The sequence below is a fragment of the Metopolophium dirhodum genome, chromosome 9, assembly GCF_019925205.1.
Source record: "Metopolophium dirhodum isolate CAU chromosome 9, ASM1992520v1, whole genome shotgun sequence".
Classification (NCBI taxonomy): Eukaryota; Metazoa; Arthropoda; class Insecta; order Hemiptera; family Aphididae; genus Metopolophium; species Metopolophium dirhodum.
In genome coordinates, this window is record NC_083568.1 from 9,154,927 (window position 1) to 9,177,608 (window position 22,682).

Below are 22,682 nucleotides of genomic sequence, written 5' to 3' on the forward strand. Positions count from 1 at the left end.
AATTCCTAAAAATTTGTTCAACTTTTTCTCTTCTAAACAAATCCATAGTAATTATTTATAATATTGCGTATGATATTTAAGATTGGGAAGAAGCTAAGAAACAAATTCATAAATAGAATACATTTTATTTCAAATACATGATATAGCTGATCAAACTATAACTGAAGTATTATACTTATAACAAAGGAAGATACAATTTAGAAATAATTTAATATTATGTTCAAATATTAGCATTATTATTATAATGTACAACTACGAATTCATTGATTTTTTTTTTTGAAACTTTGAAATGAAAAATCCGATAGAATCTTCTTCAGCATTCTCAGGACCAAAACGCCTTACGAGTTCACATAAATCTTTATTTAATCCATCCTATAACAAAATATTTATAAATAAAGACAGTGAAAATGACAAAGCATTATTTTAATGTACTTGAGTTGCAATTCCTGGACTGCCAATTTCAGAATTTATTGCAATTAGTTCCATCTGTGGAAACTTTTCAAGAACCCAAGCTACATTGTGTTCATTCTCTTCAAGCGTTATTGTACATGTACTGTAGACTAAAATACCACCAGGCTTAACGAGATTTACAGCCTAAAATCCATAAAAAAAATTAAATAAATAAATTCCATCTGTTTACATTTTAAATATACTGATTATGTTATCCAATTACATTTATTAATAATTTTCTTTGCAAGGCAGGAAAACATTTTAATACATTTTTATCTACTTCAATCTTAAGTAATGGCCGTTGTCCAAGATTACTGCAAGGTGCATCCAATAATACACGATCGAATGACTCATTTTTGAACGGTGGTCTACTATCACTGTTATTTATATTGTTCGAGTCTACACTAACCAATGAATCAAAATGATGAATCTTCACATTTTGTATTCCAAAATGTTTGCATCGAAGTTCAACTTTATTTAATTTTATTTTTGATTTATCTATTGCATCTATTGAACCCTAATAATAATAAAACAAAATTAATTAATTTTGAATGTTTTACACATAATGGCACAAATATTTTTTCTCTATCGTTAGGTAATACTATCTGTTGAACTTAAAAAATTCATTAGATTCAGAATGTTATGTCAAAAGATGGTCTACATCAACTCACTTTGTTATTCATTAAAATTGCTATGTGTGTGGTCTTATTACCAGGTGCTGCACACATATCTAATACTTTAAGATTGTTTTCATTAACATCAAGAGCATGTCCAGTTACAACTGAAGGCAAATTCTGTAGCATTCCATATTCATCAGGCAATGTGAATGAAGGGATACCTGTAGCAGGGTCAGTCATCTCAACTGCAATACCTCTAAAATGTAATATTAAATATTTTAATGAATGCATCAAAAACATAATACGCAGTCAATCATACTTAGGATTCATATCACCATTAAATAACTGTCGACGATTCATTTTGGCAATACCATTGCCAACAAACATCTTCATTGGATTATCGTAATATTTTTGATATCCTCGTTTACACCCTTTGGCTAAGTCTGCATAAACTGATATGAATGAATCAACTTGTACTTCTAATAAATAAAATATTAAAAATGGGTGTTATTAGTATTATAAAAATAATATCAATAATAATTTAAAATATACAATATACAATATAATATGTTTTTTAATTTCAAGATGGTTATTACATTTATAATATTGTATTGGCATATCAATTAATGTTAACGGTGATAAATATTTACATAAACTCTAAAAATCCATTATAAAAATTGTATTACAATGGTATATTAATAGTTTTAAGCAATGCTATTGAGTAGCATACAAATAGTATAGTTTATTTTACCAGGTGCCATAGCCATAATCCCAGGTGCAAATATATGAGAGCCTCGTAATGCAGATTGGCCAGTAGCAATGTCGACAATAACTTCTTCCTTTTTTGGACTTAAGTCTAATAATGACTTATCCATTGGTGAAATTACTATACAATCGCTCAAATGTTTATGTACTCTAACTGAATGCTGTTTTTTTTCGTTATTTTTGAGTCGTTTCAACTATAACATACACAACATAATTTTACCAAAAGAAACAATAAAATTTAAAAATGATTTACAACGTATAATTAAGTAAATTTATTTATTTGAAATAAATTATTAACTAATACATATATGCAGTATGAATATTTGGTCGCTGAACATTCATATTGCATGAACTACGTGTCTATAAAAATCAATGATGTGTATTAGATGTGGATGTAATTTTTTTTTTTATAATTATGATATTTTCACAATTCATTTATAATCATACAGTTATCATAGGACAAAAATATCACTATAATTATGATATTTTAAAAACTGTAACATAAGTAAATGTTATTCTAAAAAGTGTATTAAGAATTTTAGGTAAGGAAATGAAAGGAATTAATTACAATATATACATTACATTTGATATTTGTTCATTAATGGAAGTTATAACTTCTAAAGGCGTGATCTTCAAGGTGTTAACTCGAAAATATGAGTTTAAAGGTGCAGAAGTCAACCATTGTGATACTTCCTAAGAACAAAAACAATAGGGTTTTATTAAAATCAAATGATTTACACAAACAACCTAGACACAGAGAAGATTTACTAAAACAACAAATTTATAACAACTTTTTCCACTTTTTGATAATTTGAAAATATAAAGTATACTAAAAAATGAATAATATATACTGTATATCCAAGTTACTACCCTATACATCATTAAAACTAACTAAAAATAAAATAATTATTATATTAAAATTCATAATGTTTACCTACTTCCACAGATAAGTTTCTAGTTTTGTAGATATTTTTTAATAAATTCAATAAATATTCATCCAAATTATGAGGACGGACAACTTGTGCTTGTCTCATCATTTTCTTCATAATATAAGTAGTGAAGTAAAACAATATATTATAGTATTATATTATTAGTGTGTACAACGTTATCCCTTATTCGATGAAATTCTGCACAAACATTGATACCTATATAGTTAATTAAATTAATTTTAAGTTTATTAATAAAGTACCGAGTTGGTACCTACAAAAGTACAGACTACTAACAATTTTTTTGAATTTTTGAGAGACTGAACTGTGAGGTCTTTGGTCTAATATAAAACAAATAAACAATGTTATTATGAAATATTCAAATACAATAAATCATTTATAATATTATATTTTGTTATTATTTATTATTATTTTAGTATCATCTTTATATCGTTCCGTGGTTTGAAATTGTTCCTAACCTAAGTGATAACTGATGCCGGGGCCATAGATAATAAATACATAGATAGCACAGAATTCTGTGTAGATAGTAGATAATATTATCTATAGCCGTGGCCCGGAGCATGATATAATTAACAATTTATGTTAATTATATCATGGCCCGGAGGCTGTGGTAACCATGAACCATGAACTCTTGACACCGTGAACGACCACCTAGATGGACCATGAGCCAAATGACACACTTGCGCATTACGACTTACGAAAATACGAAATTGCGGCTTCAAAGTTGTGTACGGGGTTCGTACCCTAATGGGCCACATCACAGATTTCTATATACCTATAGTTTAGTGCAGTATAGAAGTCTGTGGGCCACAGGGTGCGTTCGAAAACTCAACTCAAGTCAACTCTATAAAAAAATAGCTACCCAACTTCGTTCGGGAACGCCGAGTTGTTATAATCCGGGTTAACTCTTTGACCCCGAAAAAATAGGCAGGTTGTTTTAACTCCACTTATAATAATGCTTATCTACGGAGATAACAAAATCAACTCTACTCTAACTAAACGTACTCTACTCAAACTATTCATATTCGAACGCACCCCGAGTAAGACTCGGTGCGCCGTGACAATTTTGGGCCGTTCAAGTCGTGCGGAGTCGCATTGACTGAAAATTTGTTAAGAGTGAAAATATGAAGACATTGAGACAATAAAATAAAAAGACTATGCACGGAATAAGAACGTACCCAAGGGCCATCAGTTTGTACTTTGTAAGTGGACTGGTGCCTGGTAAAGTAAAGAAAACTCGGTTTGTCCAATTCGGCCTTGGCCACACATGGCAGGGTGGGGAGCCGGAAAAAGTCCGGGGAAAAAAAGTACGATTTAATTTTTTTCGGAAAAAAAGTCCTGTTTAATTTTAAAAAAAATAAAATTACTAAATGTATAATATATAATATTAATTTAATTTAAAACTAATATTTATTTCGTTTTCGAATGCAATGGCCAATATTAATTAAAAATTCTTCCACCGATATTTCGTCAATGGCCACTCTAGAACATAAGTTTTTTAAACGTTCACCGGTACGTTTTTTTGTTGTTGGAATCCCTTCACCTAATTCTTGTAACGCTATTTTAGCTCTACCTACTCCTAACTCTTCACGCATTTTAGAAATTTCCTTTTAATGTACACGATTATTCTATCATATATTCTAGTATATTTTTTCTATCTACCTTACCTTAATACCTTCTATTTCTGTAGATTGTATAAGGACGTGAAATTTTAATTCTTTATAGTTTTAAATTATATTATATCATACCAATCATAATATATATTGTTAATTTTGAATTAATTAAATAAGTTTAAATATTTTTTATGAAACAATAAATCAAACCGGACTTTTTTTCCGTATAATAATTTTCTTGTCAGACTTTTTTTCCGAAAAAAATTAAATCGGACTTTTTTTCCGGGATTCGGCAGGTTGTACCCATAGACCTTATACTTAAGAGGAAACCACACCCGTGTGTGTGTTGTGTCCGTCTTACAAACGCGTAACATACCAAATTTACGCTCAGCAGTTCAAGTTTTATGCCGTTAGCTTACAAACTAGTATGAATCGACGTATTATGAAACTTGATGGTAAGAACATTATCTGTGTTTTGATGGAAGTTTTTTCACGATAATTCGATTTTTAAGTGAATTATGATCATTTTTAATTTACATTAATTATACACACGTAACTCACTTAAAAACTGAACTATCGTAAAAAAACTTCCATCAAAACACAGATAATGTTCTTAACATCAAGTTTCATAATAGGTCGATTCACTCTAATAGTCTAATTAGTAAGCTAACGGCAATACAGCTTAAAACTTGAACTGCCAAGTGTAAATTTGGTTTGTAAGGCGGAGACAACTCATAATGCGGGTGTGGCGTCCTCTTACTTAGTATAAGGTCTATGGTTGTACACTTGCACCACAGAATAGATTAAATTGTATAGATTAGATTTAATGTGGTTGCACAGATATATACTACTATACTATATTATAGTATATATCTTTGTGGTTGTAATACCCAGCGTCCACGATTTAAGATAAATATCTTTACACAGGTTAGGTTGCTCCACTCAATGGAGCATTATTTTTGAAATAATTAGCTGTACATTTTACATACGTGAGAAATTAAAAGACTAAACACCAAGTTCAAAATCTGTAGAGAAAACATTTATTTTTTTCCGAAGCCGATCAATATAGTTAAGCAATGTATATTTGCATTATTAATGTATTTTTTTATAAAGTTATATATATAGTTATGTACACTGAGAGCACTAGCTGAACCTCTTCCTATGGTGAAGTATATAGCTGATTTTTGGGGATATACTGCGTGCTTCACTCTGGAGACCAGTTTCTATACGGCGTTGAGTAACTTGTATATCATAAATCGTGCCAATAAATTAAAATTGTTTGATTTTAAATGCAAACGCCTGATATAAGAGTACTCACTTACGTGCATAGATCTATAGAGATTCTTCAGCAAAAACAATCATGAACATTGGTACCAAAAATTGTATTACTCGTTTTATTCTCCTTTTAATGTTATCCGCAGTAATTACTTCAACAGATTTCTAACTTTGAACTTCATGTTTAGTCTTTTAATTGCCCACATAAGGATAAGTAAAATGTACAGCTAAATGATTGTTGTGATTCAACAATACTAACAACTCAACTAAATCCATTAATTGCTAATATATCATTGACATTTGACAATAAAAACAAATATTAGTAAATAGAATTTAAACTTTAAGACCAAGAATATTGTACGATTATGATCATACTTTAAAATAAAAATACATACAATATTAACAACATGAATGTATTATCATAGTTTCCATATTAAGCGGTGGTTATAAATATAATTTTAATACAATTTCTAACAAATTTAATACTCTTAGTTTCTATAATTGTCAACTAAAAACATAAAAAAATTCCAAAACAACATTAACAATTTTAAACTTATTATTTCTTTACAATTTCATAGAATATGAAATGACTGTTAATTTACACTATTTTAAATTGTATAAATTAAGAAATTAAAATGTATAGTTTAAATATATTCCTTATAAAATAGAGAACATAAATTTACTCAAATTTTCAATCACCCGATTAAGGTAATAAAAATTAATGTGATATATTATGAGCATGGATTAGCAATTTGTACTTGTAAATTTAATTTAAACTTATTTCTGTATTAAGTTAGATTTTACAATTATCCAAAGAACATAAAATTAAATATTGAATAATTTATTATACAATACTGAATAAACACGTATACTTCTTTTCTTAAAAATAAAAGAGAAAAAAATGGTTTGGAATTTTTCATTAACTTCAAAATAAGTCAATATGGTTAAACAGTGTTTTCATTATTTTTATATAAAGAAAACTAGCCAAAATCATAAAATGATGATTTCATTAAATTTAGGACTACAAACACAACTATAACTATAGCTGTGTTTGTAATAATACACAGTTTAATTATTATTATCAAAAAATACTGATACTATAAAATCATTATTTTTTAATACAAATGCATTGTTGTGAAATATATGAAATTTGATATTCATAAGAACTCAAATGAATACTTAAGTATGTAATATGTATATTTTACAAAAAAAAAACATTGATTTTGTACTATAAAGGAACTTTTTAAAAGCATGTCTTGTTTAAAAGATGAATTTTGTTAACAAGGAAAAAGTTATTTATTCCTTTTAATTAGTTTTATTAATGACTAATCGTATATCAATTTGGTAATAATAATTAAAATTGTATTGTGGTTAAAAATATGAATTTGGCTTGTTTGTCAACACCTAAATTCCTAAGCTTCTGCCAAAACAGAAACAAAAGAATTAGAAAGTTTGTCCAGCTTCTTTATAAGTAGTGAAAATTTTCTCAATTGAATTGATATAAGCGGCAGTACGTAGATCAAGGCCCAAGTTATATTTCATAGCAGTTTTCATAATAGCTCGAGCTGAACGTTCCATTGTATAATCTAATCCAGAATGCACTATATCTTTTTCAGATGCTCCTGATATACGTTTTTGGAAAGATTCAGAAGGAGTGACAGGGATTCTTCCTCCCACACGACCAAAACGACGTTCCAATGACTCTTGTACAGATTCTACAAAAAGTTAATTTAAGTTTCACCGTGACCAAATGTTTTTACTGTATAATATATTTTACCTAATAAATGGTAGTTTGATTCACGCTCATATTTGAACGTTAAGCGACCATAAGAAACATGGTTCAAATTCTTTAACCATTCAAAGAATGATACAGTTACACCACCAGCGTTAATATATAAATCTGGCACAATCAAAATATTTCGTTCTATTAGAATCTTATCTGCAGCTGGTGTTGTTGGACCGTTAGCAGCTTCACCAATAATCTAAAACATAGTTTTGAATAATATTAACATCAAAAGCTTTTTTATTTAACTATTTTTAATGTTTTTTATCTACTTTGGCTTGGATCTTATGAGCATTAGCTGATGTTATGACTTTTTCAGTAGCAGCTGGTACTAATATATCACAAGGTTCATACATTAGGTTTTCACCTGTGTATGGCTGAGCACCTGGGAATCCTAAAATAGTACCATTGTCGATTCTCCAATCTTCTAATGCCTGAAATAAAAATTATTGTTCAGCTTATACCTATATTATTTAGTTTTTATTAACACAAGGTAATTACTTTAGGATCAATTCCATCTGGGTTGTAAATAGAACCATCATGTTCAATTACACCAATGCATGTAGCACCTGCTCTGTGTAAGTAACGCATTGAATGTAATCCAACATTACCGAAACCCTTGAGTGATAAAATTATAATTAAAAACCATACAATAAATTAGAGACAATATAATAACTAACTTGAACAATAAAAGTTTTTCCACCCCATCCAGGTGTGGTACCAATTAAGCTCATATAATTGGCCTCCATAATGAAATTTTCTAATCCGTGGAAAACACCTCTACCAGTAGCTGATACGCGACCATGAATTCCACCTTGATTAATTGGTTTACCAGTTACACAAGCATGAGCGTTAATGTCCAAATGCCCTATTAAAAAGATAAAATTAGTACATAATGTTTACATTAATATAATGATTAATAGATGGTTCGACATTTTTTTTGTTAAGGTTATCATACATTTCAATTCAAGAAATATAATAGAAAAAGTTGAACTCATTATAAAGTTTGAATATGGATTGATAATATATAAATATATGATTAAAATTAATAATAAAACAAGAACATTTATTGTTATATAATTATAAATATAATAACCAATAGTTTTAGCATATGTATCAGCTATCCATGACATTTCACGTTCACCGGTTCCCATATCTGGTGCAGGTACATCTACACCGGGTCCTAAAAATGAAAATAATAATGGGATTAAAATTAAATTATATTTAATTAATATATGATAACTTGTATTAACATAATATATGGTATAAATAAATAAAATAAATGATCTGCTAGAACGCTTAATTTATAACTAATTTGTTTCCTATTATAACCCCACATTTTTCAACGACCCTATTATTATCATCAATTGAGCTTATTTATGCCATGGTGTTTCCTACATTATTTCTCACGCTGTGGTTTGACGTAATTTCTTTTTGAGGTCATGGTGAATAAAACTTTATTTTGAACAACAAATTTGTTTGATCACTTAAAATAAAGATTATTTAAAATTAAAATATGTTTACATACTAACCAATGAATCCTTTTTTAGCTAATTCCAATGTGAACCGTCTGGTAATTTGCTCTAATTCATTTTCTGAATACAATTTTGGATTTATTTTTATACCCGCTTTTGCACCTCCAAATGGTACATCAACACAAGCACACTTGAAAGTCATCAAAGCAGCTAAAGCTTTCACTTCATCCCGAGAAACATCCAATGAAAAACGAATACCTGTAATACAGTTAATAAATTAGTTGTTAGTACTACACATAATTTTTTTTTATTATTTTTCTTGAGGTACTTAGATGCTAGTTTTTATTTTCTAGACATAATTTGTCTTTTAAATTAATGATATCAATAAACTAAAATTAAAATTGTATATATTTAATAATTGTTGTATATTCAGGTTTTATTATTATTAGGCACAATAAATTGATCAAGAAGATAGCAATCTTAAATATACCTAACTAATTTTTAAATAGGATATCAATTACAATAATTTTAAAATGTTCATTATTTTGTTTCTACTTTTAAATTGTTAGATTTAATTTTATTATAGATAATCATAATAAAAAAATTAAAGATATCTCGTTCTTAAATATGACTCAACATATAAGAGGCTTATAAATCAAAATAGGTACATAATATCAAATTATTAACTTTAAACCGAGCTTTAAACTGTTCAAAATGGAACAAATAGATTATTATGAGTACCTATCTAATCTAAAATATTACTAATTAATGTACATACTTTGTACTCTTTTTAATTTGGATAATACACCATATTATTTGTGTAGATATTCAGTTTTGTATAATATGTAAACATAATTAAAGCGGAAGAATAAATCATTTAATTTTATAATCTAGGTACTATAATATGAAATTTCATAATTTCTGTAAAATTATTTTTAATTTAAGTAGATAAGTAATAACTTAATATTTTTTTATATTTATAACACTTCTTAAAATATTTACATCAAAACTGGAATCATAATATTGATCAAAAATTAGAAAAAGTTGTAAAACAAGATTTTCTTAAATAAATCAGTTAGGTATTTAGATAGGTAGCTTCCGTATGTTATTAATTAACATAAATGACTAGGTATAAGGTAGAATCTGTCTACTATTGTCAATGTTTTTGATGACTCATCCTTAACTTTATAATTATCCTCTGAAAAAAAATAAATACTACGACCACATTATTATGGACACTAAAAGACCTTGCAACTTGCATATTTAATTTTTAGCATTTGTTAAGTGGTTTTAATTTTAAAATTTAAATAGTGTATTAGTATTTAAAAATAATATACTCACAATAATTATACCAACTATTCATTTAAGAACCAATTTCAGACATTTTATGTTTATAATAATTCTTAATGTGTGTTGTATTTTCTTCAGTAATGTTAAAACAATAAGTACTTACTATTTAAGCATAATATACAATGTTTAAATGAGTAGGTATATATTTTTAACTTTATTTTTTTATGTAACTAACAATAGGTAGTTTAAATTATATTCAAACTCATTTTAACAAAGACTTACTAATCAATTCAAGTGTTTTGGAAAACATTTTTTTTTTAATACCTAATTCAAATACAAAATACCTAATTATTTTATAAAAATCAAGCGATAATTTTTTTTTATTATTTTTTTATATTTAAATTAAGGTAATATTACATCAGCTACTTCTAAAAATACATAATTTAACACCTACCTATTTTTTATTTTCTAAAATATTAGATAAATACATACAAATACATCATAAAAAATTAAAATAAATAATTGTATATTTAAGTCCATTACTAACCTCCTTTGCATGGTGTTCTGTGTGTACTATGTTGTGCACGGTAACCCGTAATCATCTCGTAGTCACCGCTGTCCCTGCGAACCGGGAAAGATGTCTCCAGTATGTGATCGCACGGCTGCATGCCCAACAATATTCCCTTGACTTTTTTCCTCTTGTCTTCCACGGACATCTTGGCTTTGATGTCTTCGACCAGCTTGTCCTCGGCCACCTGACACGCACGGTGGAAGAAATATTCCACCATATCGAAGAACCTAGGGTTCTCGGCCGTGGGCACATCCTTGAGGTGATCCGGCATCTCGTGGAGTCCACGAGCAGACGACATGGACGCCGTCCTCAGGACGTTTTCCGAAACGTTACGTCCCAGTCGACTAAGGTTGTACATGGTGACAAGTGCGGTTGGTCGTGCGTGGGGGACGTAGGCAATAAAACTAACGAGCAAAAAAAATAATGCAAAACGACCAGAAGACACCACCGGACCGGACGCCTAAAATGAAGCAATAAAATAATACAATCTAAATTAACAGGCGGTCAGATAGGAACGGGAGGAGACAGCTGGCGCATACTTGACAGCTGCTGGTGCTGGTCGCTGGTGTACAACTAACGACGGCGGACGAATCGATATTATTTGCCGGTGGATTATTTTTATTGTTGTGTAACAGTTCGCCGGACGGTGCCTCGACAACTACGAAGACGACAGGTCGGCAATACTGTTAGGCTGTATACGGCGGTGATCGGACCACGGTATTCGGTCTGGCAATATTGCAAAAAAATAATATTATTAGGCGGAAACGGGAGGGGATCGGAGTTTTTATTCCGTGGGGAATCGGATACGAAAATCTCGCGCGTGCGTGTCGGTCTGCGAGCCGCGGTGATGTTTTATTGTAATATATTACGGTTTGGTAACCACTTATCAGTGGTAGTGGGCTGGCAACTATATAGGAGAGAGACGCAAACGTTTTTATCGGTTGGTAAGCACGGGTGTTGTGTTTTAAAAATCAGAAAAAAATAACAAGTTAATGCGATGTATGAGGGTTTAAGTGTCAAGTGTAGATCTTCTTTATCCGTAAATAATTGATTAAATTATTATTTCGCAATGATCATATTATTCACGCCCGACATGAAACTATTTATTGGCACGTCCGGTTGGACTTTTCACCATCAAATTGTGATTTGAGCCTTGTGGCATTTACTGGCAAATACTGCGGTGTCCGTCAGGACATTTAGCTCGCTGTTCGGGTGCATTTATATATCTAGTCGATATATCAGTAACGTGTCTGGGTAGAAGGTGGTGAAGCAGTTCGCGGTTTAGACATCGGTACCCGAAATGATAAGCGAACAACCAGAGGGCGTATACTATATTAAATTAAAAGTTAGAAATTAATTAAAGAAGTAATGTCATAGGCTTATTAAAAACTTAGTTTATAGGCTTATTATAGCATGGATTAAGATATACAGGAATTCATACTAATGAACATTTTTATCGACTAATATTTGTAGCCATTTAAAATTATTTTTAAAAAAACTGTAACAAGTCATCAGTATTTGAGGACACTTTTGATCATGATAAAAGAACATGGTATCATCGGTGCTCGAATTTGGGGGGGAAGGGGACAGAGCTCCCCTACTATTTTTATTTATTTTTTTGCGTACCTCCACAAAATAATATAGATATCTGTGGGTATCATGAACTATCTTCGTTCATGGTGGGTATGAATGTATGATCACGATTTAAGATAATACTTTATACTATCTATTTATACCACAGATATAAAATACCGTTCTTACAATGTCTGGTAAAGTGTCGGTAACGTTAACCAACTGATAACAGATTTTATTACTATAGCTGAATTCAGCCGGTTGAGAGTCGGTTAACTTTTACCGGACATTGTAAGAACGATCCTAAATCATTTAGAAGAACCTGATGTTTTTTGGTTTAAGCTAACCATTTCTTATTTTATTCTAAGAACAATTAAAAGAATTAATCAAACAAAAAATAACTTTTTATAGACGAAATACGAATTGTTAATTAATATTAGGCGTGTTTTCGCGTTTAACCTGTTTATACTTTAATCAGACGTGGCTATGATTTTGGTTATTGGTCAAAGACTCGCGAAAACGATGTGCTTGTGTTTATTTGAGATTTAGTACGAAATTTCCAATAGAAATATTATAGAACAACTAGATAGCCCAGTAGCCCACTATAATTTGTTATTGAAGCCGCGTCCCCGTCCCGTCCGCTCTATGTCTAAATGGCAATGTATACACCTTTATATGATAACATAACAATGATCAATATATATATATTTTAAATGTGATAAAATATATACATTGCCGTTTAGACAAATTTAATGGTGACACAACTTCAAAACATATGTAGAAATCCGCTAGACTAAACCGGTGTGAAAAATAATGCACCGGGATGTTTGGACCATATCATTTACATGGTTCATTATCCCGGTGCGGGATAATGTGGGATAATTTTAAACCGGTTTAGTCTAGCGAATTTCTATTATGACAATATTGTATAATGTATAGTAATCGGCTATCTAGTTGTTCTATATATCTATGGAAATTTCAAATTATTAAATGAATAATCGATAAATTGATTGCCTTATCTGATGAGGCTTATCAAAACATGACATTTATTTATAAAAAAAAAAAAATGTTACGAACAATTTATGATAATTGTCTGAACATTCAACGTGTTTAACCTGGCAACACTGGTTATTAGTGAAATGCACGATTATAAAGATTATAAGTTCTTATTATAGACCACTAACCACGGTTTATAATAATGTGTGTAATTCTCTGGGTTTAGTGGAAAGAAGATTGTATCTTGAAGATTGTATCCGTGTTATCGAAATATCGACTACAATTCTTTATAACCGTGGTCAAAATATGTGAGTGCACATTGGATTTTCTTGTCGTTTCGCTTCGCTTTCTAGAAAGGATTTCCTCGGACGTGAAAATAGCCACTGCGTTTTTATTTACGGGCCGACAATCAATTAGGTAAGTCCACTTAATTAGTACACCTACAGCTATCGATAATAACTATTAAGTAGGTAATGTAAAGGTCCGTCACTGATTCGAAAACAGTTTTATTTAAGTTGGGCCCGCGCTCGCCGAGGCCTTTTGTGATTTCGCCTAACCCCCCCGTGTTGATATTGTTTGGTTTATCGCCGTTCACCTCGATAAAGCATGTAAACACATGCTCTAGGAGTTCTCTGATCGAATCCGGAAGTGCCTGAATAACATTCTGCTGTTCTGAACACTATCTAGAAATTCGTTAAACTAGACCGGTTTAAAAATTATCTCCCATAATGCCTCGCCAGAATAATGAACCCATGCAAATGATAATATGGTCCAAATATCCCGGTGCGTTATTTTTCACACCGGTTAAACCTAGCATATTTATGGTATGGTTATTACCATCGAATACATCATGGCAATCACTACCTAATAATATCTCAGTTTAGGGATTTTGGTAGGTGGTAGGTCCAAGATCTCGGATGTTCAATTCCTAGATTAGAAAAACAAATTGCATGTAGTGCTCGACTTGTGTGATGACACATGGAGGAGTATCCCAGCTATTTTTTTATTATTTTTACTAATATTACATAACTAATTATTTCTTAACTATTACTTTATTTACTTTTATTATTCTTTTGGGTTTGTTATTATTTATTATTTATTACTATATACTCCTATAATATAATAGGTACCCTCAGTAATTACCTATGTCTTATATTAACTTATATTTTTTTTTAAATTTAAATTGATTATTTATACATTTTTTCTATATGATTTAAATAGTGGAATTTGGGAGTGTGAAGACAAAAACGTTTAACAAGTGATTGGGATGCTTTTTTTAAAAAAGTAAACAGATTCCCCCCTACTTAAAAAACCTAAAAAAATCGTTTTAAAACATAGCAAGTTTAAATTACCTAGACTCCTAAAAAATAATTTGTCAGCAATTTGAACCTGATATCTAGAATCTTAATCTAAAATTATATATTTATATGTACATTTATACTAGGCATATATTTAATACTAAATTTTTGGTTCAGTATATAATTAATAGGGGACAGTTATAAATATGAAAAATTATAAATTAAGATTGAACTAATAAGGAAATTATAGAGCTGATAGTGAAGATTATCACAAGATTATTAATAAGTATGGAAATCTGAAATATTAAATATTATGGATAGACCATAGACTTGGAAGTAATAGTACCTTTAGTGATAAATACATCTAGAACAGAGGAGAAAATGTGGAGATATGATTTTATTTTTTGATATAAGATATATTTGTATACATTATGGTAATAATGTGTACAATTTAATTTTGTCCGAGCAGTTATGATAATGTAAACGAGCAAAATGCGACAATCAACATAGAATTACACACCTGCATATTTTTTAAATTATACAATCTTTTTTTTTAGAATTATTATAATGGATAATTATGATAAACTGGAAAAAATTGGAGAAGGAACATATGGTGTCGTATACAAATGTATGGAAATTTCATCAAAAGAAATTGTTGCTGTGAAGAAAATACGCATGGAAATGGAAGACGAAGGTATACCTGCTACAGCCATTCGAGAAATTAGTATTTTGAAGGAACTCAATCATCCTAATATTGTGAAGTAATTTTTTAGATATAACATTTTCTCAGGTGTATTTAGTATTTACATTATATAATATTGACATTGTATATGAATAGTTTGCGAGAAATTCTCATGGATGATTCAAGATTATATCTTGTATTTGAGTTTGTTCCTATGGATTTAAAAAAATTTATTGATTCAAGGCCTAAAAAACATTTGGATGAAATTACTACTAAGTCATTCACTTATCAGGTAATAATTATTTATGTCCCAAAACAATACCCAAATAAAATAAATATTTTAAATTTTTTACAGTTATTAGTTGCTATATACTTTTGCCATGTGAGACGAATTTTACATAGAGATCTTAAACCACAAAATATCTTAATCGACACTAAGCACAATATACTGAAAGTTGCTGATTTTGGTTTGGGCCGTACTTTTGGTTTGCCAATACGTGTGTACACTCATGAGGTATTTACAAATATTTATTTATTAATATTTCTGGATTGATAACTGTTTTTATTAAGAAAGTCTTTAATGATTTTATTTGTTTTATCTGTCCATTTTATTTACCAAAAGGAACCACGTATTTTCTAGTTACACTTATTTGGTTAATTCAAGGTAAAACTTAAATACATCATATATTCTTATATACTTAATAAGTAACTACTAACTAAGTTTGTCTGTCACTACTAAAATACTAATTGTCTACCCTTGGATCACGTCATCATATTCTTTAATTATTATTTTTAAAAAAAATTTTATTTTTATTTATTTTTAATAATTCACATAATATAAGATAATGTTGGTGGCATTTTTGGAAATATTGTGTACAATTTATGTACCATTTTAGATAGACAGATAACAAATTTCAATTATTCTAATTTGTTTTTTTTTTTACTAGTTAAGAGGACGTCCTATTTGTGTGTGCTGTCTCAATCTTACTAATGCATAATATATTAAAATGTACATAAGGCAATTCCAATATTTTATGATTAACTTCAATATAAGAATGAACCTACCTATGATCAAACTTAAATGGAAAAATATTATCTGTGTTCTGTCATTGAAGTTTGATAATAATAATTCACTCTAACGTTTAAGGTTATACAAAATTGGAACTGCTGGATATACATTTTGGTACATTATGTGTTAGTATGCTGGTATGACGTCCTCTTAAGAATTAAATTATTGCACATACAAATTAACACAAGATTAATATACTTTCCTCACATAATAATTATTTTGTAGTCCCAATATAATTAAAACCTAACCTAACCAAAGCTCATAAATTTCAAGTTCATAAATTTGCTTATCAATCATGCCAAGTCGTATTAAAAGCTAGGCAAGATAGAAATTTGATTCAAGATGACACTTTGTTTAGTATTTAACTGTAGCATATTTCAAAGTTTTTGAGAAATTTGGACATGATCATGTATTTAAATTATTTTAATTGATTGTTAATGGTTTTGATGTAAGTGGGTTTGTTCAAAATTTTTTTTATGTCTATCAAAAACTTTAAAAATACAATCCACTAAATTTTAAAAAAATAATCAATATGAAGATTATTAAATGATTCAAAATAAGACATTAATAATAATAGTCGACCCACAAGTCTTTAATTATAGAGTAATTGGTTATAAACGAACGCATAAATAAAATTAATGTATTTATTTAAAGAAATTAAAAACTAAAAATATAGGGATGCTATTAATTTTTGCTTATACATTTTTAAAAAAAAATTAATTAACATCATTTTTTTTCACATTTATGAGTTTATACTTTATACTTTTTACTAAATTTTTAAGTAGGTACATATTTGATCATTTTTAGGACCATATTTACATCTGTATGCAATTGTTTTAGATTCTGAGTGAAACGATGATGTGTGTTTTTTATTTTTATTTTTTTTTGTGTCTGTGTACACGATAAGTAGTCAAAATAATGTTTCGATTCTCAACTTCAGTATCTTGTTCGATGGGAAAGTGAATACATAGGGTGCATTGAGCAGGTCAAAATTTAAAAATCTCAATAGTTTTCAAAAGCGCCAGGAAAAACAAATATCAATTATGGAAAAACAGGAATTTTTACACAAAATAGGTTTTCCACAAAGTCAATTTTGGTTTTTGGTGTAACTCTAAAACAAATATATACATGAAATTTTCAGTGGGCGTTTATATTTGCATTTTCTATACACGATAAAATTTTCAAAATTTTTTGATTTGTTTTGAACTGTTTAGGTTAGGTTAGGTTAGTAATATCATAGGCTGACTGACCGTTTTCGCTCAGAATCGTTTTTCTTTTACAATGATATAATATCATTGAATTCAAATTTAACACCATCCATTACAGTGACCCACTTTTAACTTACTGAACAGCAGAGCGACATCCACTTACCCACTTTTTTAATGTATGAACTTACGAGCCCCTGTAATTTATAAAATATTCTAGGGAATAATAAGAAATAATAATTTTAGGTAGTAACACTATGGTACAGAGCTCCAGAGGTATTGTTAAACACACAACGTTACGGCTGTCCAATTGATGTTTGGTCCATAGGATGTATATTTGCAGAAATAGCACAAGGAAAACCATTATTTCAGGGAGATTCAGAAATTGATCAATTGTTTCGTATTTTCAGGTAAATTATATTTTATATGATTTTTGAGAGAAAAAAATAAATTAACAAGATGACTTATAGACAACTCAAACACAGTTTTAAGCTTATACTATTTAATGTACAAATAAACATCTGGGCACTGTATAACAATTAATAAAACATTCAAACATAGCTTTCAACCATTTTTTTACATTAAATAATTCACCAAACATTCATAGATAACTTAAAACCTAATATTTAATTAAGTTCCTCAGTTTAATTCCGACTAAGGATACTCCCAACTGAACAAGGTTCACTTACGTTAAAGTGTATCAGAGTTCTTCATATCATTAACATTTAGAATTATAAATTAAAGTAGTGGTTTATCAATGTATTTCTGTTAATTTCAATCAACCTTATTAAGTGAATACAATTGTTTAAAATAAAATTGTATAGGATTTTGACTACTCCAACTGAAGATACATGGCCAGGAGTTTCTGATCTTAAGGATTATAAGCCGACTTTTCCAAAATGGAGTGATAATATGTTGGCAGATTCAGTTAAAAACCTCAGTTCCGGTGGTGTGGACTTAATGCGGGTAATTTCAAATAACTAATTTATCTTATTTCATACTTAATACATAACATTTTTTTATTAGCAAATGTTGATTTATGATCCAAGTAAACGAATCAATGCAAGAGATTCACTCCAACATAGTTATTTCAAGGATTTAAATAAAAGTATTTTACCAGCTCTTCCTGAGATTAAGTTTTAAATGTTTATTTGCATGTATTAATAATAATTTTAATCGACGATTATAAGTTTTAATTATCTTGATTATAAAATACAACTATACATTTAAAAATTTTTTTTTCTACTTTTATAACTACTTAATATAAAACTAATAACTGTTATAAACATTCCGGTGCACTGTTCCCACTCCCCTCATTTCTTAACATGTACACCGTTGCAGACTGGTGTTAATTGTGACCAGACAGATGGAGCTCATCATATCAGATAACAAATTCGTTTTAGTAATTGATCAAAGAGCGATTTTAAGTCCATGACCATCTAGACTAATTCATACAAAACAATCTTTAAATTCTTTTTTTTTCATCCAAAAAATTGTTATTAAATTTAAATTTTCAATAATTATTTTTTCGATATTTGGGTATAATGTTTATTAGAACTCTAAATTGTAACTTATATTGAATAAAATAAAATGCTAAATATATTATTTGTTGTTTGTGTGAAATTTTAAATATCCTTTAAGGTGACCAACATTTTTTTTCAAATAAAAAAAATAGTTTTAAGTGGGAAGTCAGGACTTATTTAATATACTTTTTGTATTAATTAGTCCAATAAATTGATAAGCCATAGACATTTGGAGAGATGTAAGTTTGGTACATTTTTACCACATTCCAAACCGCAACGTCTACAGTGACCTATCTTTATAGGTCTATGGACCCCTTATTCTGTTAAAATAGGAATGGCCTATCATTATTAGAGAGCTTTCATAAGACATACCTATCCATTTTTATAATATTTTATAAATATTTGTTTTTCTTTTGTTTAATTATGGAAATAATTACGTCGAATAAAGGTAATGACAAAATAACATTTAAAGGCCATATGTTCGTTATCAAACACGAGCGAAAAAATATTATACACGGAGATGTAGTAAAAAGAGTTCTCTAAACTGTCCAGCTATTCTCCACACCTCTACATAAAACACACCCAATACTTAAAATTACGCGTGAGCACCCTTCTGAGCCAGCAAAAATTGAGGTTGCAAAAGCCCAGAGGCGTATTTACGATTGTGGCGCCCTAGGTACACACATTTTGGCTCCCCTTTTTTTTCACAATTTCCTATTACTCATTGTCACAAAAAACTTTTAAGCCTCCTCTAATTTACAATTTACTTTTACTCCGTTAAAAATGCAGGGCTTAAAACAGTTATAAAACCGAAACCAAAAACAAAATCAAAACCTATACCGAAAAAAATTAGAAACCGGTATACAAAATCGAAACCAAAACAGAAATTTCCTAATACCGGTATTGAAAAATGTAAATCAAAATCGAAAAAAATAAAAACCGGTGTACAAAATCGAAACCAAAACAAACATTTTTTCAATCGGTTTCAAGTCCTGTAAAAGTGATAACCCATAAAGTATATTTTCCCCTTATTGCATTTATGCTTCCACTATTTAGAGAACACTTTTTCCATTACCACTCCATTTTTTTTTATGACAATATTATAAAATACATATATATACTGAGTGATTCATTAAGAATAAAACACTCATTATCTCAAGAAGTATTAATGTTTTTGAAAATATTTTTAACATAGTTTCAAGATGTTAAAAAAACAACGTTTTTATTGAAAATTATATTTTTAGATATTTTTTATCTTTATAATTTTTTACTTTTTTGAATGACAGCGTAGAGTTTTAATTTCATATTCCAAAGCAGAATATTTTTCTAAGTATTTTGATACATAAAATTCGAATTTAGGACGAGTAGTTTATGAGTTATAAGTATTTAAAGTTTAGACAAGCGCAGTAGTGGATAAACAATTTGCGGGGTAACCCCATACCACTCCACTCCACCCATCTAAACTTTAAATGCTTACAACTCATAAACTACTCGCTCTAAATTCGATTGTAACAAATCAGAATACTTAGAAAAATATTCTTCTTTGGAATATGAAATTAAAATTCTATGCTGTCATTCAAAAAAGTAAAAAACTTAAAAAAATATAAAGATAAAAATATCTAAAAATACATTTTTTTTAATAAAAACGTTGTTTTTTAACAACTTGAAACTATGTTGAAAAATATTTTCAAAAACATTAATACTTTTTGAGATAATGAGTGTTTTACGCTTAATGAATCACCCTGTATATTAGGTATATATAGAAATGTAAAAGATATTAAAAGAAGATACAGGTTATCACTTATCACTAATATTATTTCTCAACAAATCTAATAAAATTGTAACCTCTAGCGACGGCGCTCCTTTGAGGACACAATTTGGCGCCCCGGGGCAATTGCCCCCCGTCGCTCCCCCCCCCCTAAATACGCCACTGCAAAAGCCATTAATAAAATTGAAGAGACTGCGAAGTGTTCTGGAGCTAATCCGTCGCAGATGTATGCTGAAGCAGTGACTCAATTAGATGACTTATATAACCGGTTAAGTTGATTAATTATTATTTGTATATAATAATAATATAATTTAGAAGTTTCAAGTACCCACAAATAATTTTAACATTAACATTTTCAGTTTCAAATTTTTTAGATTCTGAGCGAAGCGATAAATGTATTGATTCTACAATGATGTGTGTTTTTTTTTTATTTTTTTTTTATTTTTGTGTCTGTCATCACCTTTTAGGACAGTAAAAGTGCTTGGATTTTCTTCAATAGTAACTTTTCTGATAGGTAAGTGACTCTAGTTGGTACTTTGGGGGGTCAAAAGTAAAAATTTCCCAATAGTTTTCACAAGCGACGTGAAAAATAAAAGAAAAATTAAGGAAAAACGGGAATTTTTACGCAAAATCTGTTTTCGAGAAAATCGATTTTGGTTTTTGGTGTAACTCTAAAACAAATGACCGTAAGGACATGAAATTTTGACTGAATGTTTATATTAGGATTTTCTATACACCATAAAATTTACAAAATATTTTGACTCTTTTTGAGCTGTTTACGGCCATTGTCAGTTTTCAATTTTTTTAGTTTTTTTTTCTATAAATATCAATAAAATTTTATCTGTTGATTAAAAAAGCTTGAAAATTTAATAGAAGGCTCCTAGGTTATTGTTTCAAAGGCAGATGAAAAAAATTAAAAATCCTTAGTCACAGTTTTTAATTATAAGCATTTAAAGTTCAAATTTTGACAAAATACGGAAAAATCACGAAAAATAGCAAATTATTTTGAGTTGAGAATTCATAAAAATTTTTCTTTTTAAATCTAAGATTTGAAAATAAAATATAAGATTACTCATAAGTTTGTTTACCTTTATCAAAAAAAAAATTAAACTTAAATTAAATTTTTATGAGCGTCTGAAATTTATATTTTTACAACATTTGATATTTACTCGATTTCTCATGTAACAATTTTCTTATTTTATTGTAATTAAAAAACGAATGACTGTAGATACTTGAAAATTTCACTGAATGTTCATATTAGCATTTTCTATACACCATAAAATGTTGAAAATATTTTGACTCTTTTTGAGCTGTTTACGGACATTGTCAGTTTTCAATTTTTTTAGTTTTTTTTTCTATAAATATCAATAAATTTTTATTTGTTGGGTAAAAAAGCGTGAAAATTTAATATAGGCTCCTGATATATCGTTCTAATAGCAGTTGAAAAATATTAAAAATACATAGGCACAATTTTTTTTTATAAGCATTTAAAGTTCAAATTTTGACAACATTTATAATTTATTAATTATTTTGTGGTTAAAAATGTATAAAATGTTTAACTTTTATGGCTAAAGATTGAAAATTTAAAACAAGGCTCCGAGTAAATAGGTTATATATAAATTACTTTATTCACAATAATATCATCAAATATACTAAAAAAAGCTTGATAATTGAATACAAGACTCTTTATATATTGTTACAATGATAATTGAAAAATATTAAAAATCCGTATTCACCATATATTTTATAAGCATTTAAAGTTTAAATGTTGACAAAACACGTA

At 28.8% G+C, this 22,682-nt stretch overlaps 3 protein-coding genes across 10 annotated transcripts; 1 reads left to right on the top strand and 2 right to left on the bottom strand.

Moving 5' to 3' along the window:
• Nucleotides 1-105: 105 nt before the first annotated feature.
• LOC132952081 (tRNA (cytosine(72)-C(5))-methyltransferase NSUN6) lies at nucleotides 106-3,215 on the bottom strand. Of its 7 annotated transcripts, none has more exons than XM_061024223.1 (9): nucleotides 3,056-3,215; nucleotides 2,771-2,959; nucleotides 2,415-2,525; nucleotides 1,819-2,026; nucleotides 1,387-1,546; nucleotides 1,122-1,323; nucleotides 674-967; nucleotides 433-594; nucleotides 106-372 (listed from the first exon to the last, which is right to left on the bottom strand). In XM_061024223.1, the coding sequence occupies exons 2-9, from the start codon at nucleotides 2,876-2,878 to the stop codon at nucleotides 253-255; spliced, it is 1,365 nt and encodes a 454-aa protein (XP_060880206.1). In that variant the 5' UTR covers nucleotides 2,879-2,959; nucleotides 3,056-3,215; the 3' UTR covers nucleotides 106-252. The 7 variants fall into 7 exon arrangements, with proteins under 7 accessions (XP_060880206.1, XP_060880203.1, XP_060880204.1 ...); XM_061024220.1 differs by having other exon boundaries at nucleotides 2,771-2,977; XM_061024221.1 differs by having other exon boundaries at nucleotides 3,037-3,215.
• A 3,628-nt stretch (nucleotides 3,216-6,843) lies between these two features.
• On the bottom strand, nucleotides 6,844-11,623 carry LOC132952248 (glutamate dehydrogenase, mitochondrial). Its single transcript, XM_061024480.1, has 9 exons — nucleotides 11,326-11,623; nucleotides 10,763-11,246; nucleotides 8,983-9,183; nucleotides 8,547-8,633; nucleotides 8,131-8,318; nucleotides 7,952-8,068; nucleotides 7,723-7,884; nucleotides 7,445-7,649; nucleotides 6,844-7,382 (listed from the first exon to the last, which is right to left on the bottom strand). Exons 2-9 carry the CDS (start codon nucleotides 11,142-11,144, stop codon nucleotides 7,111-7,113), a joined length of 1,614 nt encoding a protein of 537 aa, XP_060880463.1. The 5' UTR covers nucleotides 11,145-11,246; nucleotides 11,326-11,623; the 3' UTR covers nucleotides 6,844-7,110.
• A 1,907-nt stretch (nucleotides 11,624-13,530) lies between these two features.
• Nucleotides 13,531-19,213, top strand: LOC132952053 (cyclin-dependent kinase 1-like). 2 transcript variants are annotated; one of them, XM_061024180.1, is made up of 7 exons: nucleotides 13,531-13,771; nucleotides 15,210-15,413; nucleotides 15,491-15,626; nucleotides 15,690-15,848; nucleotides 17,855-18,018; nucleotides 18,433-18,574; nucleotides 18,635-19,213. In XM_061024180.1, exons 2-7 carry the CDS (start codon nucleotides 15,220-15,222, stop codon nucleotides 18,749-18,751), a joined length of 912 nt encoding a protein of 303 aa, XP_060880163.1. In that variant the 5' UTR covers nucleotides 13,531-13,771; nucleotides 15,210-15,219; the 3' UTR covers nucleotides 18,752-19,213. The 2 variants fall into 2 exon arrangements, with proteins under 2 accessions (XP_060880163.1, XP_060880164.1); XM_061024181.1 differs by lacking the exon at nucleotides 13,531-13,771 and adding an exon at nucleotides 15,154-15,157 and having other exon boundaries at nucleotides 15,206-15,413.
• The last annotated feature ends 3,469 nt before the right edge of the window (nucleotides 19,214-22,682 follow it).

Excerpts from the sequence above, each read along its gene's own strand:
- LOC132952081 (XM_061024223.1), bottom strand. The coding sequence starts at position 2,878 with ATGAAGAAAATGATGAGACAAGCACAAGTTGTCCGTCCTCATAATTTG. Across the intron at positions 1,324-1,386 it reads AATGGTGATATGAATCCTAA|AGGTATTGCAGTTGAGATGA; the intron begins GTATGATTGACT and ends ATTACATTTTAG. Across the intron at positions 595-673 it reads AAAGAAAATTATTAATAAAT|GCTGTAAATCTCGTTAAGCC; the intron begins GTAATTGGATAA and ends TATGGATTTTAG.
- LOC132952248 (XM_061024480.1), bottom strand. The coding sequence starts at position 11,144 with ATGTACAACCTTAGTCGACTGGGACGTAACGTTTCGGAAAACGTCCTG. Across the intron at positions 8,634-8,982 it reads AGCTAAAAAAGGATTCATTG|GACCCGGTGTAGATGTACCT; the intron begins GTTAGTATGTAA and ends TTTCATTTTTAG. Across the intron at positions 7,885-7,951 it reads CAGATGGAATTGATCCTAAA|GCATTAGAAGATTGGAGAAT; the intron begins GTAATTACCTTG and ends TTTTTATTTCAG.
- LOC132952053 (XM_061024180.1), top strand. The coding sequence starts at position 15,220 with ATGGATAATTATGATAAACTGGAAAAAATTGGAGAAGGAACATATGGT. Across the intron at positions 15,849-17,854 it reads TACGTGTGTACACTCATGAG|GTAGTAACACTATGGTACAG; the intron begins GTATTTACAAAT and ends TAATAATTTTAG. Across the intron at positions 18,575-18,634 it reads GTGGTGTGGACTTAATGCGG|CAAATGTTGATTTATGATCC; the intron begins GTAATTTCAAAT and ends TTTTTTTATTAG.